The sequence below is a fragment of the Rhinopithecus roxellana genome, chromosome 22 (assembly GCF_007565055.1).
Source record: "Rhinopithecus roxellana isolate Shanxi Qingling chromosome 22, ASM756505v1, whole genome shotgun sequence".
Classification (NCBI taxonomy): domain Eukaryota; kingdom Metazoa; phylum Chordata; class Mammalia; order Primates; family Cercopithecidae; genus Rhinopithecus; species Rhinopithecus roxellana.
The window spans coordinates 9,379,716-9,398,385 of NC_044570.1; the positions used below are offsets into that span (position 1 = coordinate 9,379,716).

General features: G+C 37.2%; 1 protein-coding gene across 16 annotated transcripts in view; it reads right to left on the reverse strand.

Annotated features, from left to right (window-relative positions):
* The window catches only part of UTY (ubiquitously transcribed tetratricopeptide repeat containing, Y-linked), a 229,739-nt gene that overhangs the window by 41,285 nt on the left and 169,784 nt on the right, over positions 1-18,670 (reverse strand). For 15 of the 16 annotated variants that reach the window (XM_030926240.1, XM_030926238.1, XM_030926243.1 and 12 more), the window contains 3 exons: positions 16,270-16,384; positions 12,384-12,571; positions 11,432-11,573 (listed from right to left, as the gene is read on the reverse strand). In XM_030926240.1, the coding sequence (XP_030782100.1) occupies positions 11,432-11,573; positions 12,384-12,571; positions 16,270-16,384 (445 nt within the window). Of the gene's footprint in view, positions 1-11,427; positions 11,574-12,383; positions 12,572-16,269; positions 16,385-18,670 lie in introns of those variants that run through there. The other variant, XM_030926242.1, reaches the window with a different exon arrangement.

Consider the following 18,670-nt stretch of genomic DNA (forward strand, 5'->3'; position numbering starts at 1 on the left):
TCTTGCTCTGTCACCCAGGCTGGAGTGCTGTGGCATGATCTTGGCTCACTGCAAGCTCCGCCTCCCAGGTTCATGTCATTCTCCTGCCTCAGCCTCCCGAGTAGCTGGGACTACAGGTGCACACCACCGCACCAGGCTAATTTTTTGTATTTTTAATAGAGACGGGGTTTCACCATGTTCGCCAGGATGGTGTCGATCTCCTGACCTCTTGATCTGCCGCCTTGCCCTCCCAAAGTGCTGGGATTACAGGTGTGAGTCACTGTACCTAGCCAATTTCTTGTATTTTTAGTAGAGACGGGATTTCACTATGTTGGCCAGGTTGATCTCAAACTCCTGACCTCATGATCCACCTACCTCAGCCTTCCAAAGTGCTGGGATTACAAGCATGACCCACCATACCTGGCCTGACCAAAGATTTAGATCACAACACTAAATCACCTTTGAATACCTAGAAAACCTTCCTCTGAGAAACACAGGTACAAGCAGTCCCAGACATGAAGACTACAATAAATAAATAACTCCTCAATGCCCAGACATTGACAAACATCCACATCTGCGACAATCCAGAGAAACATGGTATCTCCAAATTAAGTAAGGCACCAGGGGTCAGTCCCAGAAAGACAAGAGATTCACGACCTTGCAGACAAATAATTCAAAATAGCTGTTTTGAGGAACCACAACTACACGTGACATAACACAGAGAAGGAATTCAGAATTCCATCAGATATATTTGAAAAAGAGATTAAAAAGAGTCAAGCAGAAATTCTAAAGTTAAAAAATGCTGCTAACACACTGAAGAACGCATCAGAGATTTCTAATAGCAGAACTGGTCAGAAGAATCAGTGAGCTTGAAAATGGGCTATTTGAAAATACACTATCGGGGAGACCAAATAAAAAAGATTAAAGCCCACCTACAGGAACTGTCAAGATAGTGTTAAAAAGGCAAATCTAAGAGTTGTTGGCCTTACAGACAAGATAGAGGCTGGGCACAGTGGCTCACACCTGTAATACCAGGACTTTGGAGGCTGAGTGGGTAGATCACCTGAGGTCAGGAAACCAGGCCCAGCCAACATAGTGAAACCCCAGAATTAGTTGGGAGTGGTGGCATGTGCCTGGAATTCCAGCTACTTGGGAGACTGAGGCAGGGGACTCACTTGAACCCGGGAGGTGGAGGTTACAGTGAGCTGGGATTGCTCTACTGCACTCCAGCCTGTGCAACAACAACAAAACTCTGTCTCAAAAAAAAAGAAGGTAGATAACAAACATCAAGGTAGAAAGTTTATTGAAAGGAAAAATGGAGAACTTCCCAAACCTAGAGAAAGGTATCAATATTCAAGTACAACAGTGTCACAGAATACCAAGCAGATTTTTTTTTCTTTGAGCTGGAGTCTCACTCTGTTGCCCAGGTTGGAGTGCAGTAGCACTGTGTTGGCCCATTGCAACCTCCATCTCATGGCTTCAAGCAATTCTCCAACTTCAGCCTCCCAAGTAGCTGGATTATAGGCGCCCACCACCACACCCAGCTAATTTTTGTATTTTTTTTAGTAGAGACAGGGTTTCACCATGTTGGCCAGGCTGTCTCGAACTCCTGATCTCAGGTGGTATGCCTGCCTTGACTTAGCAAAGTGCTAGGATGATAGGCGTGGGCCACCACGCCCGGTCCACCAAGGAGACTTAACCCCAATAATATTCTTAGGCCTTTGAGAATAAAATAACCAAAGATCAAGGACAAAGGAAAGACCTAAAAGCAGTGACAAGGGAAACAAATAAAATACAAAAAAAAAAAAAAAAAAGCTCCATACATCTGTCAGCAGACTTCTTGGTGGAATCCCTAAAGGCCAAGAGAGAGCAGCATGACATACTTAAAGTGCTTAAGGAGAAAAAATTCCAGAATAGTAGATCCAGCAAAAATATCAAACACAAAGAAGAAATACTTCTGACAAACAAAAGATGAAGGATATCACCAATACCAGACTCGCTCTACAAGAAATGCAAAAAGGAGTTCTTCAATTACCAAATATAACTACAAAAAGTTTTCAAGATACAGACAATATAGTAAGATACAAATAGAAACAACAGAAAGTTTAAAAGGGGGATGAAATTAAAGTGTGTTTGTTACTTTTCTCTTTGCTTGTTTTTGCTATCAGTGTTAAGTTGTCATCAGTATCACCAGAGAAAACCACCTTCACAAAAAGGGAGACAGCAAGGAAAGAAAAAAAGAACACAGAATGATGAGGAAACAAAAATAAAGTTACAGGAGTAACTCCTTATCCACAACATTGAATGTAAATGAACTAAGCTCTCCAATCAGAAGAGAGTGGCTGAGTGCAGAATTAAAACGAGGCAACGACATACTGCCTAGAAGAAATGCCCTTTACCTATAAAGACACACAGAGACTGAAAATAAAGGGATGAAAAGAGATATTCTATGCAAACAAAAATGAGCAAAGAACAGGAGTAGCTGTATTTGTGCCACAAAACTGATTTCAAAATAAAATCTGTAAGAACAAAGAAAGTCATTATGTAATGATAAAGGGGCCAATTCAATAAGAAGGGTTAACAATTGCAAATATATATGCACCCAACACTGTAGCACACAGATATATATAAAGCACATATTATTAGAGCTAAAGAAAGATAGAGATCCCAGTACAACAATGGCTAGAGACTTCAACACCGTACTTTTGGCATAGGGCAAGTCAGATCAATCAGACAGAAAATAACAAAACAGCATTGGACTTAGTATGCACTATAGACCAGAGGGACCTGACACATATTTACAGAACATTTTATCTAAAGGCTGCAGAATACACATTCTGCTCCTTAGCACATGCATCATTCTCAAAGCCAGATCATAAGATAGGCCACAAAACAAGTCTTAAAACATTAAAAACAAAATGAAGCAATATGAAATATCTTCTCTGACCATATGGAATAAAACTAGACATCAGTAACATGTGGAGCTTTTGAAAGTATAAAAGCAACTAGAAAATTTTGGGGGGAAAATTTTTCAATTGGAAGAACAATTAAAATTTTCCAATTGTTTTTATAGTTTCAAACATCCTAGAATGACCAGAGGCCAACGAAGAGATTAAGAATAAAATTTAAAAACTGCTTGAAACAAGTAACAATAAAAACACAACATAACAAATCCTATGGGAGATAAATCTAAAACTGTCCCTGGAGCCAAAGAAAGGTCGTCACCTAGTAATAACTGGGTTCATTCAACTGGGAAGTGTAACTATCAGAAATAAATGTGGCCCCCAAAACATCAGAGTACCTACACATATATAAAGAAAATATTGACAGATATGAAAGGGAATGCTTATGGCAAAACAAAAATATATAGTAGGGGAATTCAACACTTACCTTAGAATAATGTATACAGCCTCCAGACCACCCCTAACCCCGCAAAAAAAAAAAAAAAAAAAAAAAAAAAAAATCAATAGCTGACTTGAACCAGTACTAACAGGGAAAAGTTTATGACTATAAGTGCCTACATCATAAAGGAAGAAAATCTTCAAATGAAACAACCTATTACTGGCAGCAACATACACCAATAAATTAGAAAACCTAGAAGACACAGACACATTAACAATACAACCTACCAAGACTGAACTATAAAGAAATATAAAATATGAACAGATCAGTAATAGGTTAACAAGACTGAAGCCATAACAAAAAAATCTCACAGCAAAGAAAAGCCGAGGTTCAAGCAATTCTCTTGTCTCAGCCTCTCAAGTAGCTGACATTATAGGCGCCTGCCACCATGCCTAGCTAATTTTTGTATTTTCAGTAGAGATAAGGTTTCACCATGTTGGCCAGGCTGGTCTTGAACTCCTGACCTCAGCCTCCCAAAATGCTGGGATTACAGACAGGAGCCACCATGGTTGGCCTCACTGTTGAATTTTACCAAACTTTTTTTTTTTTGACACCAAGTCTCACTCTGTCACCAGGCTGTAGTGTAGTGGCATGGCTTTGGCTCACTGCAACCTCCGACTCCCAGGTTCAAGCAATTCTCCTGCCTCAGCCTCCTGAGTAGCTGGGATTACAGATGCATGCCACCATGCCTGGCCAATTTTAAAAATTTTTAGTAGAGCCAGGATGCTCTCCATCTCCACCCACCTCAGCTTCCGAAAGTGCTGGGATTGCAGGTGTGAGCCACCATGCTCGGGCAAATTTTACCAAACATTTAAAGAACTAACACCAATCCTACTCAAACTGTTCTGAAAAAGAGGAGGAAGCAATACCTCTAAACACATTGTATGAGCACAGTATTACTCATATACCAAAACCAGACAAAGACAATTAAAAAAAGAAAGCTACTGGGCAATATAAACAGAGGCCAAAATCCTTAACAAAATATAAGCAAACCAGATTCAAAAACACATTGAAAAGACCATTCATCATAGTATGCAGCCATGAAATGGAACAAGATAATTTCCTTGCATGGACATGAAATCCATTATCCCCTGCCAACTAATGCAGGAACAGAAAACCAAACACCACATATTCTTACTTATAAGCAGGAACTGAACAATGTGAACACAGGGAGGGGAACAACATACACTGGGGCTTGTTGGAAGGGGTGGACAAGGGAGAGCATCAGGAAAAGTAGCTAATGCACATTAGGCTTAATACCAGGGAGTTGACAGGTGCAGCAAATCACCAAGGCACATGTTTACCTATGCAACAAACCTGCACATCCTGCACATGTACTCAAGAACTAACATAAAATAAAATAAAACAAAAACTATTCATTGTGACCAAGTGGAATTTAACACAGGCATGCAAGGATAGTTCAATATATGCAAATCAATCAGTATATCATATCAACAGAACGAAGGACAAAACCATATGATCATTTCAAATAATTCTGAAGACACACTTCATAAAATTCAACATCCCTTCATGATAAAAACTACTTAAAAACCAGATATAGAAAGAACAGACCTCTACATGATAAAAACCATATATTAATACAACAGACACAGCTAGTATCACACTGAATAGGGAAAAACTGAAAGCTTTTCTTTCCTTTAAGAGCTGGAACACAACAAGAATGTCCACTTTTACCACTAACAAAACTAAGAACCAGTCTTTTAAATCCATAAACAAAATTGACAAACTAAGAAAAAAAGAGAGAAGACACCAACAAAATTAGAAGAGAAGACATTATAAAAGATATTCAGAAACAGGCTGGGTGCAGGGGCTCATGTCTGTAATTCCAGAACTTTGGGAGGCCAAGATGGGCAGATCACAGGGTCAGAAGTTCGAGACCATCCTGACCAATATAGTGAAACCTATATCAACTAAAAATACAAAAATTAGCCGGACATGGTGGTGTGCACCCATAGTCCTGGCTACTCAGGAGGCTGAGGCAGGAGAATTGCTTGAACCTGGGAGGCGGAGTTTGCAGTGAGCCAAGATCGCGCCTCTGCACTCCAGCCAGAGCAACACAGAGTGACTCTGTCTTGGGAAAAAAAAAAGAGAAGAAAAGGAAAAAGATATTCAGAAAAAAAAAGTATAAAAGAGATTATTATGAACAATAATATAGCAAAAACTAGATAATCTAGAAGATACGAACAAATTCTTTTTTTTTTTTTTGAGACAAAATCTTGCTCTTGTCCCCCAGGCTGAAGTGCAATGGCACAGTCTCAGCTCACTGCAACCTTTGCCTCCCGGGTTCAAGCGATTCTCCTGCCTCAGCCTCCCGAGTAGCTGGGATTACAGATGCCTGCCACCACACCTGGCTAATATTTTTATATTTTTAGTTGTGGTTTCACCACATTGGCCAGGCTGGTCTCAAACTCCTGACCTCCGGTGGTCCACCTGCCTCAGCCTCCCAAAGTGTTGGGATTACAGATGTGAGCCACCATGTCTGGAAGATATGAACAAATTGTAAGAAATGTGCTATATGTAGCAAATCTGCATCAAAAAGATTTAGGAATTTTGAACAGACCAGTAACAAATAAGGTGCTTTAATTAGGGATTAAAATTCCCCTAACAAAGAAAAGCCCAGGACCAGATGGCCTTGCGGGTGAATTCTAATAAACACTCAAAGAAAAACACCAACTTTTTCCAAAAAATAGAAGAAAGAAGACATCTAAACTCATTTTATGAGGTCAACACCACCATAATATCAATGGCAGACAAAGACGTCACAAGAAAATGAGATGATAAGCCAACATTCCTATAAAACATAGATGGAAAAATCCTCAGTAAAATAGGAACAAATAGAATTGAGCAGCTTATTAAAAGGATCATAAACCCTGAAAAAGTGAATTTATCCTTGGGAAATAATAATGGTGTGACACAGGCAAATAAATGTGATCTATCATACTAACAGAGGAAAAGGAAAAATGACATGATTATCTACACAGATCCAGAAAAGGCATTTGAGAAAGTTCAAACTCGATTACTATTTAAAACTCTCAACAAAATAGGTACAGAAGGAATGGATCTCATGGTAAATGCTGTAATGGAAAAAGTACACAACTAACATCATAATCACTGCAGGCAGAAATGAAAAGCTTTCCTTCTAAACCCTAAGTAAAATACTCATTCTTGGCATTTGTTTAGAATCTAATACTGTTTGTTGTAGCCAGACAATTAGATAAGAAAAATAAATAAAAGAAATTCAACTTTTTTCATTTTTTTTTTGAGATGGAGTCTCACTCTGTCCAGGTTGGAGTGTAGTGGCGTGATACTGGCTGATTGCAATCTCTGCCTCCTGGGTTCAAGCAATTATCCTGCCTCAACTTCCTGAGCAGAGTTGAGACCATAGGCATGTGCCACCATTCCCGGCTAATTTTTGTATTGTCAGTAGAGACTACAAAAGGGGTTTAACCATGTTGGCCAGGATGGTCTTGATCTCTTGACCTCGTCATCTGCCCACACTGGCATCCCAAAATGCTGGGATTACAGGAGTGAGCCACTGCACCTGGTCATGGCATTCAAATTTTAAGTGAAGAAGTATAATTACCTGTATTTGCAGATACCAATTCTATATGCAGAAAACTCTATAGAGACTCAACAAAGAAAATTGTTAGAATTAATAATTCAGAAAATATTCAGGATACAGAATTGGGATAAAAAAATCAACTGCACTTTATATAGAAAAATCAAACTACTAAAAAGAAAAAAAAATGAAGAAAACAGTCCACTCATGTAACAAAAAAAATCTTAGTAATAAATGTAACCAAAGAAACGAAACATTTGTACATGGAAAACTATAAAATGCTGATACAGAAAATTAAAGACACACATAAATGAAAGACATCTGTACTCATGGTTTGGAAGTATTAATATAAATACTGTTAAAATGTCCATACTACCCACAGTAATCCACAAATTCAATGTAATCTCAAGCAAAATCCCAACTACATTGAGTCTGTGGATTACTGTGGGTAGTATGCAATTTTAGAAGAGAAAAAGTCTTCTAAAATTCACATGAAATCACAAAAGATTTCCAATACCTAAAGTAATCTTGGGGAAGAAAAACAAAACTAAAGGCATCAAATGACTTGATTTCAAAATGCACCTCAAAGGTATAGTAATAAAAACAGTAGGGTACTGGCATAAACACAGATATACAGACCAAAAGAACAGAACAGAGAGCTCAGAAATAAATACAATTATGAACAACTGCTCTCTGACAAATGTACCAAGAATAAATACGGGGAAGGAAAAGTAAAGTGTTTTCAATAAACTGTAATGGAAAAATGGCATTGTTTGATACAGAATCATAAAACTCAACTGTCACTTCATATTATATACAAAAATCATCTCAAAATGGCTTAAAGGCCAAGACCCAACTGAAAAAGTACTAGAAGAACACAGAGAAAAATATTGCTTACTTCAGGTTAAATGAAATAAAGAAGACTCAGAAAGACAAACACTTCATTATCTCACTTACGTATGTACACTCTAAAAACATTAAACTCACAGAAGCACAATGTGAATGATGACCATAAGGAGGGAAATATGGAAAGATGTCAGTCAAGAGGTACTATGTTTCAGTTATACAGAAGTAGGTTCTGGGTATGTAACATACAAGATGATGACTGTACCAGTCTGTATAGTATTGCTATAAAGAAATACCTGAGGTTGGGCGCCCTGGCTCATGCCTGTTATCCCAGCAGTTTGGGAGGCCGAGGTAGATGGATCGCCTGAGGTCAGGAATTCAAGACCGGCCTGGCTAACATAGTGAAACCCCATCTCTATTAAAAATACAAAAAATCCGCCAGGCATGGTGGTGGGAGCCTGTAATCCCAGCTACTTGGGAGGCTGAAGCAGGAGAATCGCTTGAACCCAGGAGGTGGAGGTTGCAGTGAGCTGAGATTGCACCCCAGCCTGGGCAATGAGAGTGAAAACTCTGTCTGAAAAAAAAAAAAAGCTGAGACCAGGTACTTTTTAAAGGAAAGAGGATTATCTGGCTCACAGTAGTGCAAACTATAAAAGAAGTATGACACCATCATCTGCTTCTGGCAAGAGATTCAGACAGCTTCCACTAATGGCAGAAGGCCAGGAAGGGGAGGAGATAGCAGAGATCATAGCAAGAGAAGGAAGAGAAGAGCAGAGGCAATGGGCTCTTTTTTAATAACTCTGTCAGGAACTAGCAGTGTGAGAGTTCACTGACATCCCTAGCTACAGAGAAGCATTAATTTACTCATGAGAGAGCCCTCCCCATGACCCAAACACTCCCCAGGAGACCCGCACTTCTAACACTGGGATCAAATGTTACCACTGAATTTAGGGGAACAAACATTGAAATTACAGCATTATCTCTGTGCCCCCACTCAAATTTCATGTACTTTTTATATACAAAATAACATAATTAATTTCCATTAGCCCCGAAAAGTCTTAACTTGTTCCTGCATCAACTCGAAAGTCCAGAGTCTCACCTGAGATGCAAGGCAAGCTCCTTATAGCTGTGAGCTTGTAAAATCAAAAATGAATTATTCACTTCCAAGATATAATGGAACAGACATTGGGTAACAATGCTTTTCTGAAAAGGATAAATCAAGTCAAGAAGGGAATAACAGCCTGTATACAACCCTGAAAACTAGCAGGGCACACACTGAGTCTTCAAGCTTCAAAGTAATTTTTCTTGACTCCAAGTCCCATATTTTGGACATATTGGTGTGAGCAGTAGGCTCCTAAGGCCATAAGCTGCTCCACCCACATGGCATTGCTGCACACAGGCCATGTGACTGCTCTCATGGGTTAAAGTTGAATTTCTGCAGTTTTTCCAGTCTGGACTTACATGCTGCCACTGGCACTATCAACCTGATGTCTGTAGAACTGTGGCCCTGCTCCCATACCTCCATTAGGCACTGTCCTACCAGAGGTCTCTCTGTGGAGGCTGTCCCTGTGGTAGGCTTCTGTGTGGGCATCCAGGTTTCTTATATATCCTCTGAAATCTAGGTAGAAGCTGCCAAGGTTCCATGGCTCTTGCACTGTAGGCAACACAGACTTAACACCTGTAGAAGTCATCAAGGCTTAAAGTTTAAGTTCTCTAGAGTGGTGATGGATGGGTGGAATAGCATCCTGGGGTGGCTCATGGCAGCAATGCCTTGGCTTGTCCCTCCCTACTTTCCACACGTTTCTATTCTCCCCGGTCTCCAGGCTTGTGAGGAGAGGGGCGACCTTCAACATTTCTGAAACGCTTTTAGGGACCTTTTCCAATGAGCGTGAAGATTAGCACCTGGTTCCCTTTTACTCATGCTAATCTCTCTAGTAAGTGCTTGCTCTGCAGCACCCTTGGATTCCTTTCCTGAAAATGCTCTTTCCTATTACATTTCCTTTCCAAATTTTATAATCTGCTTGTCTTTTAATTGTAAATTCCATCTTTAGTTCATTCCTTTGCTGCTGGTTTAGATCGTAAACTGTTAAAAGTAGCCACATAACTTATTGAAAGTTTGCTGCTTAGAAATTTTTTCTGCCCCTTACCCTAGGTCATCACCCTTAAGTTCAGCTTCCTGCCAAACCCTAGGGCAATGGAAACAACACAGCCAGGTTCTCTGCTGCAAAGTAACAACAGCGACTTTTGTTCCAGTTCTCAGTAAGTTCATCATTTCCATCTGAGATCTCATCAGCAAATCTTTCACTTTCTCTATCAGCTTTTTGGCCAGAAACAGTTTACCAGTCTCTAAGAAGCTCCAAAGTTACCCTTGCTGGACTTCTTCTGAGCCTCATCAGAATAACCCATTCATTATAATACAAACTTTTCCTAGCCTGGTCCTTCAACTCTTTGAACCTCTGCCTATTACTCAGTTCCAAATTTGCTTCCACATTTTCAGGTATCTTTTAGTAAAAAGTGGTATCCCATTTCTAAATATTGATTTTCTGTATTAGTGTATTTACTGTTGCTATAAAGAAATGCCCAAGGCAGGGTAATATATAAAGGAAAGAGGTTTATATGGCTCAGCTGTACAAGAAATATGGGACCAGGACCTGCTTCTGGTGAGGGCTTTGGAAGGGGAAGGGGAACTGGTATATACAGAGATCAGATGGCAAGAGAAACAAGAAAGGTGCCAGTACTTTCGTATTTATATATATGTTTATCAAATTATCAGGCTGTACATCTTAAATGTATACAACTTTCACTGTCAACTATACTTTAATATAAAAATAAATTTACAAATACACTAATACAGAAAATTAATTACACTAATTACAAATTGTCCTAGGAAATCAGTTTTATCAGAATTAGGAGAAAATAGAGATTTGTAAATTTACCAGTATATATTCATCTACACCTTTATTCTGCTCGAAGTCATAATAAACATGGGTGACTGTTAGCCATCACATCCCCTGTAACTTGCACACATACGCCCAGATGGCCTGAAGTAACTGAAGAATCACAAAAGAAGTGCAAATACCCTGCCCCGCCTTAACTGATGACATTCCACCACAAAAGAAGTGAAAATGGGCAGTCCTTGCCTTAAGCGATGACATTATCTTGTGAAATTCCTTTTCCTGGCTCATCCTGGCTCAAAAAGCTCCCCTACTGAGCACCTTCTGACTCCCACTCCAGCCCGCCAGAGAACAACCCCCCTTTGACTGTAAGTTTCCTTTACCTACCCAAATCCTATAAAATGGCCCCACCCTTATCTCCCTTCGCTGAGTCTCTTTTCGGACTCAGCCTGCCTGCACCCAGGTGATTAAACAGCTTTATCGCTCACACAAAGCTTGTTTGGTGGTCTCTTCACATGGACGCGCATGACAGTGACTATTTGTAAGGGAAGCAAATATTTTAATCTTATGTGATTTTATAACACTTATGAATATATAAGATTATTTACATCTTATTACATTTTGCCAAGACTTCTGACATTTAATGTCAATATAATTCTTTTGAAAAGAAATACTGAATGGCTACCAATACCCCCAAAGAGAAACTGCAGCAGTTTTAGAAAGCACTTACTTAATCATTTCAAAAAGCTTTGGATCTGACACTTTAATATTTCGTGCCATATTCCAGGACAGATGCACCATGGGTACCGGTGACTTCACACTTTTCAATTTGTTCCATTCGTACCGTTCCACTGCCAATTTATACTGGCAGGCTAGGAGGAAAAAAGCAACAGTCATAAAGTAACCCAAAGTAATAGAACATATGAAGATAACCATTATTTATCACCTCTAAGGCGATAAATAATGAGCTTTTTTCCAAGCCCATTGGAAAAAGTCCCTAAAAGCATAACTTCAATACCAATTCTGAAAACCTGGAAACACTGTAAGACTATTATGTTTTGTGATAACTGTGGTTGAAAAAATCCAATGTAAAGAGCACTCACAATATGCAAGACATTGTGCTAGGTTCTTTTAACATCTCATTTTATTCTTTCAAGGCCTTCATTTGGTAGAAGAAAGTGGTTTGGTAGAAGAAAAAATGAAGGCCTGAGAGTTAAAAAAAAAAAAAAAACCAACAAAACTTGCCCAAAGTCATAAAGTTAACAATGTAGAGACATGGTCTATTTCAGGTCTTTCTAGCTGTTAAGGCCAGATTATTTATTTATGTATATCAAATACTATGACATTTTTGGGCTGCACATATGGTATATCACATCAACTGAAAATTCTAATGAACAACTACAATGCTTTACTCAGTAAAGGGCTTCCTTTATAAAAACATAATCTAGCACCCTAAAAGTATATCTTGTATTTTTGCAAAGAAAATGTTTATATTTTTAAAAAATCTGTGTTCTTGGATTGCCATTTTTAAGCTAAATTTAATTTCTGTATTAAAAATTGGTATTTTTTTCCTACAAGAGATACTATTTCTATTTTCAGTGAGTTATTTTCTACTAGTAAAATAATATCTACTAGGTAACCCTTTAAAATATAAACTTTGTTGGTATTATTATTCAGAATACCTGTAAGTGGACCAACATTCCAGGCAATGTTATTGCACCAGCCAACAGCTTGAACCCAATGTACAGTGCCTGCATTTATCCAGACCAAATCTCCAGGTCGCTGAATAAATCTATACACAGGAACATTTGCTTCATAAAGATCTTCAAGGTTGGGCCACCAAGAACTCATTAAAAAATTCAAATTATTTCTGAAAAAGAAAATAATGAAAATCAAGTTGAAAAGTGTTTTATTTCTGAAAAAGAAAATAATGAAAAATCACCTTGAAAATTAATCGAATTAAAACAGATTTAACAAGAGTTAAAAAAAATGCTTTAAATTTTTCTTCCATTAATACTTTGTATCACAGGGCTGGGTGCAGTGGCTCTTGCATGTAATCCCAGCGCTTTGGGAGGCTGTGGCAGGCAGGTCACTTGAGGTCAGAAATTTGAAACTAGCCTGGCCAATACAATGAAACCCCATCTCTACTAAACACACACACACACACACACACACACACACACACAGGCAAACATTGTGGCACGTGCTTGTAATCCCAGATATTCGTGAGGCTGAGGCATGAGAATTACTTGAACCTGGGAGAAGGAGGTTGTAGTGAGCCATGATTGCACCACGGTACTCCTGTGTGGGCAACAGAGAGAGACTCTACTGCAAACAAAACAAAACACAAACAAATAAAAAAAGATTTGGCATTCACAAAAGCATTGCAACACGAACTGCCTCTTTCATTTCCTGTTGAAGACTTGGGCCACGGTCCTGAGAAAAATTAATTGCAGGTGAATACTGATAGACTTATCCAAAGATCAGCTACTATAAGCTTAAACTTACTGTTCAAAAGTCTACAAATTAATATTTAAGTTTCTAATTACAGTTAAACATACTGATTTTTAATTTTGTTTCAATAAGAAATATTTTGACTCATCCTTTCTTTTTAACTAAAAAACCTCAATACTCTGAAATCTCTAAAAATGAAAACTCTGGTTAGAAATCACATTAAGTCATTTAAATCTTAATCATAATTACTGTGGTAGATATAAGAACCAGGACCTCCTCTCAATATTCCTGAGTCAGGGGTGAGAAGGAGAGCAGAAATCATCCTCTACTGCTGTCTGGAATCCTAGGCAGGAAAGGGGAGTAAGGACAGAATGTCTATTTGCATAGGCTTTTAGGAATTAGGTGACTTAAGGCAGCTGAAAAAACTAGCACGAGAACCCATATACACATATACAAACCACCACTGGCACCAATACAGACAGATACAATTATGAAGTTTTAATATAAAAGTCATTTTTTTGTTATTCTCCTTCATCAGATTTTCTGTATTGTTGCCCAGGTGTGGTGGCTCACACCTGTAATCCCAGCACTTTGGGAGGCCCAGGAGGGAGGATTAGTTGAGGTCAGGAGTTCAAGACCAGCCTAGCCAACAAGGCAAAAACCCCAGCTCTAATAAAAATACAAAAATTTGCCAGGCATGGTGGTGCATAGCTGTGAACCCAGCTACTTGGGAGGGTGAGGCAGGAAAATTTATTGCACTTGGGAGGTGGAGGTTACAGTGAGCTGAGATTGTGCCACTGCACTCTAGCCTGGGGGACAGAGCAAGACTCCATATCAAAAACAAACAAACAAACATTGTTTTTTTCAATATTGTGATGTACTGCACAGTAACTACGTTAAGTTTTCTATTAAGAATTTAGTAAAATATTTCAAATTAAGTTTTCTCAAGAGGAAGAAATTCACATAGTTGAAAATGTTTCAGATTTAAGAACTAGCTTTTGCTTTGTTTCTATATTTTATCTTTAAAAAATGACAAAAATCTGGAGTTGTCTATATGAAATCTTAGTCTGTTTCATTTTATTCTCCTAAAATTGCTTTTGACTTCAGCAGAGGTTAGCAATTCAAGGAATGTTTTGTATGTGGAGACAGAGTCTTGCTCTGTTGCTCAGGCTAGAATGCAGTGGTGCAATTTCAGCTCACTGCAACCTCTGCTTCCTGATTCTATCAATTCTCCTGCCTCAGCCTCCCAAACAGCTGGGACTACAGGTACACATGACCATGACCTGCTAATTTTTGTATTTTTTGTAGAGATAGGGTTTCACCATGTTGATCAGGCTGGTCTTGAACTCCTGACCTCAAATGATCAGCCCTCCTTGGCCTTCCAAAGTGTTGAGATTACAGGCATGAGTGCCCAGCATGTTTCCCATAAACTTTAAAAAACTTGCCAGTAAACAGGAAGCAAAATGAAAAAAAGAAAGGAAAAGGAAAAAATTAGAAGCATAGCACAAATCTGACTTTATCTTACTCATATACTACCAATATAAAATTAGAGAAAATTTTGTATTTAAAAAAAAGGCAGCAAAACCAACAAATGCAGACAGTATTTTTTTCAAAAGTTCAAAACAACGGCTAATTACATATAGGGAGATACTTTATGCAAAATAAAGTTACAAGGAAACTGCAAAGAGGACTGCAAAGTTTTTGAACTTAAAGATAAATAAATCATTTAAACTTCGTATTTTTATTATTCCCAATCTTTAACTTTTCAGATATCACATTCCCCCCTCCCCCCAACAATCATTAACCTAAGGTCACTTCTCTGTTAAGAAAGGAAAAAAGCTAAATCCTGAAAATGGCAGTTCTCATTAAGGAAAAATGAACAGAAGTCATTATATTTAAATGTTAACAAGAACTGCAGTATACTTAAGAAAAAAAATTCTCTGTGTAGCACAATAGGGATTCCCCCGTATAAACTTCTTTTTTCCTTGTTTGCCCTTGCTGTTTCTGTGTATTTGGAGTTTCCTAGGTTCAGAACAAAGGGTTCAGATCAAAGTGTTTATTGATGTTTTAAATGTTAAAAAACATCACCTTTGCTATGCTGAGGAAACCTTACGTACCACACAACAAAGGCAACAAAAAGTGATTATTTCTTGCCAGTAGGTAAGAAAATTAACTTTATGTTTTAATAAGATGCACTTTTTACCAAATAAAATGTAAAGACGTTCCAAAAGGTTAAAGTAGAAATTATTTTGTGAAACATGCATATTAATTGATTATCATGTAACCTTCATATATAATTCTCTATGAGAATTTTGTCTATTTTTTTACATTATGTTTTAAGTACATAATACAGTTTCAATTATGTCTGTATTTTTCCACTACTTCTTTACAAACTCTAAAAAACAAATCCTGTGATTCCTTTGTTATTGATATTTTTAGGCTGAATTACAAAGATACACAAGATTGAGTTACTAAGCTACAAGGGTGCCTTATTTTATAATTTCCCGTAATTTCTAAAAACAATGTAAGTAAAATTTTTCTTTAAGGCACACTTGTCAAATCTGGAAGAATGCATGAAATTTTTACATTAACATAAAAAACAATTTACTCTCTTATCAATTCACACCTATCACCACTGCAGAGACTACTTCATGGCATCTTTCTGTTTGTTTGTTTTGAGACAAGAGTCTCAGTCTTGTCACCTAGGATAGAATGCCATAGCATGTTTATGGCTCATTGCAGCCTCAACCACCAAGGCTAAAATGATATTCCCATCTCAGTGTCCCGAGTATCAAGGACCACAAGTGCAGCTAATTATTGTGATTTTGCCATATTCCTTAGGCTGGTCTCAAACTTCTAGGTTCAAGACATCCATCTGTCTCAGCATTCCCAAGTGCTGAGACTGCAGGCACAAGACAGTGTGTTTGGCATGGCATCTTTTCATTAAGTATTTAGATAACACAAAAGATTTAAAATCAAATCACTTAAAAAAATTTCTGCTGAGCAGTAAGTAAAACCACTGATAGTTTCATTAAGAAACTCAGCTTTGCACTTTGTCCTTTACAACTATTTTCTCATAGTTATGTTAAATGAAAGTTTAGTTCAGAAACCTACTTTTCACAGAAGTCATTCAGAACACCCCAATAATCCTCAGGTACAACAAACCATTCACAATCTCCTGGACCAATATTTATGTTAACAGAGCAGAAGTTGTTATTTTCTTGGTGACCTGAAAAGTAAAAGAGAATTAAAGTCACAACTGCAGCAGCATATGGACTGAGTGAAAAATACATGCTTAGAACTTTGACTGGAACATAATACACAATACATATTAGCTATAGCATTACTATTTCCTTCTCTATAAATGACTTCTCAATTCTCACAAATAGTATCAGAAACCTTATTAAGAAGAGAAAGGTATAGTGTTCAAAATGTAACCTGTCTCCTAGCACTCTTAGCTCCTACCACATGTTAAATGTTAGCATATAATGTAAAGAATCACAACTCTTCCACAATGAGTAGGTGGATGGCACTGCCCATGGCAAGGGGCTTTAAAAATAAAAACTACAAATATTAGGACACCACGGGCACCTACCCATGGTGAAAGAGTTAGAAAGATTTACATTACATACCATATATATTATCTCAGCTTATGATCTATCAGCAATCTCAACATTTTAGAACACATTAAAGATCATATCAGAATACGAAGTGTATTATAGCAGGCATTATTTCTACTAATGCAATACTGGAATAAAATCTCCATATACAGAAATTCAAAACAATGTTTCTTTAAATTATATCTGGCAAACTAAAACATACTACATTTCTTCTAAGGAATTCCTTAACAGTTCCATAGGACATTGTTGAAGTACTAATGTTATACAAAGAAACCAAAAAACCCAAACACTTTAGAGACAAATGACAAGGAGATTATTAAAAGTTTGGTTATTCCTCTGCTAGATTTTAAAAGAAAAATGACATTTTTCATTTCATGTGATTTATTTCATTTTCACTGTGAAAATGAAAGGTGTTTAATATCTACATTTATTTGCACTGTATTATTCATTGGGCAGATCTGTGAAAAATATCATGTGTCAGTCTCATTGACCTGTTGAATGAAAGTTCCATGAATTTTGTCAGAAACAGAGATTGAATATCTTCGCTTGTCTTAAAAAAAAAAACAGGTCAATGATTTAGCAATGATGAGGTTGTATTGCTATTTTTAGAGCTCTGAGTTGCGGTGGAAATTTTTCTGAAGAAGTACCACATTCTGCCACTGTTATTGACCACTTACTGGCCATGAAATTTTACTGCAGTCTTCAAAACATTTCTTGATAAATTCAACCTAAAAATTACAAGGCAAAGAGAACTTACATGTGAAACTTTTACGATGATAAATCATTCTGAAGACAAAAGAAATTTTTTGAATTGCAAGTAGTATCAAGCTGCTTTTATACACTACTTCTTACGCTACTAAAAACAAGTAAGAAGCTAAATCTCCAGTAGCACAGACATTTGCAAACATATACTTCTTTAAGTTCAAAATATAATTTCAGCAGCATTTTCCAAACCTCAACAAAAGTGCAGGAAAATATGCATATTTCAAAAGCCATTTGTACTACTGTGAGGTTTTCCAACTGAAGGTGCAACTGACCTTCAATTTGAGGAAATTAATCTGCAATGTAATGAAACCCAAAATGAAAATAACATAAAAGGAAACAAAAATCTAATCCCGTAAGTGTCTTTAAGGCAATTAATATACTCAAGAAAATATGCTCAAAGTTTGACATTAGTACATGGTACTATTGATCCACTTGAAAAGTCATTTTTGAAGATCTTAGTACCACAGAACAACTTTAACAGATGTACATTTGTAGTTAATATTGATGACACAAGAACAGAGTATTTGAGCCCCAATGAAGTACTACTTCCTCCAAAATAATTCCATTGTTTTAACTAGTAAAAAAATGCATTCATTTGTTATTTATTTTGATTTTCATCAATAAAAATCCATAAAAAATATGAGTTATGTTTTAATAGAACACCTATAAAATATCATCAATGGAATCTCTTGGCTTGCAAAGTTTAAAATATTTAGTATCTAGCCCTTTAAAGAAATGTTTGCTTAAAATTAGGAAGTTTTTGGATTACATTTTACTAAAAAAAAAAAAAAAAAGCGCATCACATACTTTAAGCATTGTCAATGAAATTTTTATTATACATAACTTGAGTAAACTGGTTCATAATACATCATTCTTACTGTAACTGTGGTAAAACCTCTGAAAAACATTGTTAACTTGTCATTCCTAACACTCAGTAACTTAGCATCCCTTTCCCACTTCACATTTTTCTGATTTTTTTTCATATAAAAATGATGGAAAAACAATACTCTGAGCTCAATTATGAGAGTAATATGAACATTTTTACCCATAATAAAGAATTTTAAAATCCTTTTGGCTTTAGAAGTATAAATGACAACGTGTTCTCTTTGCCTATTCCACATGATAATCTC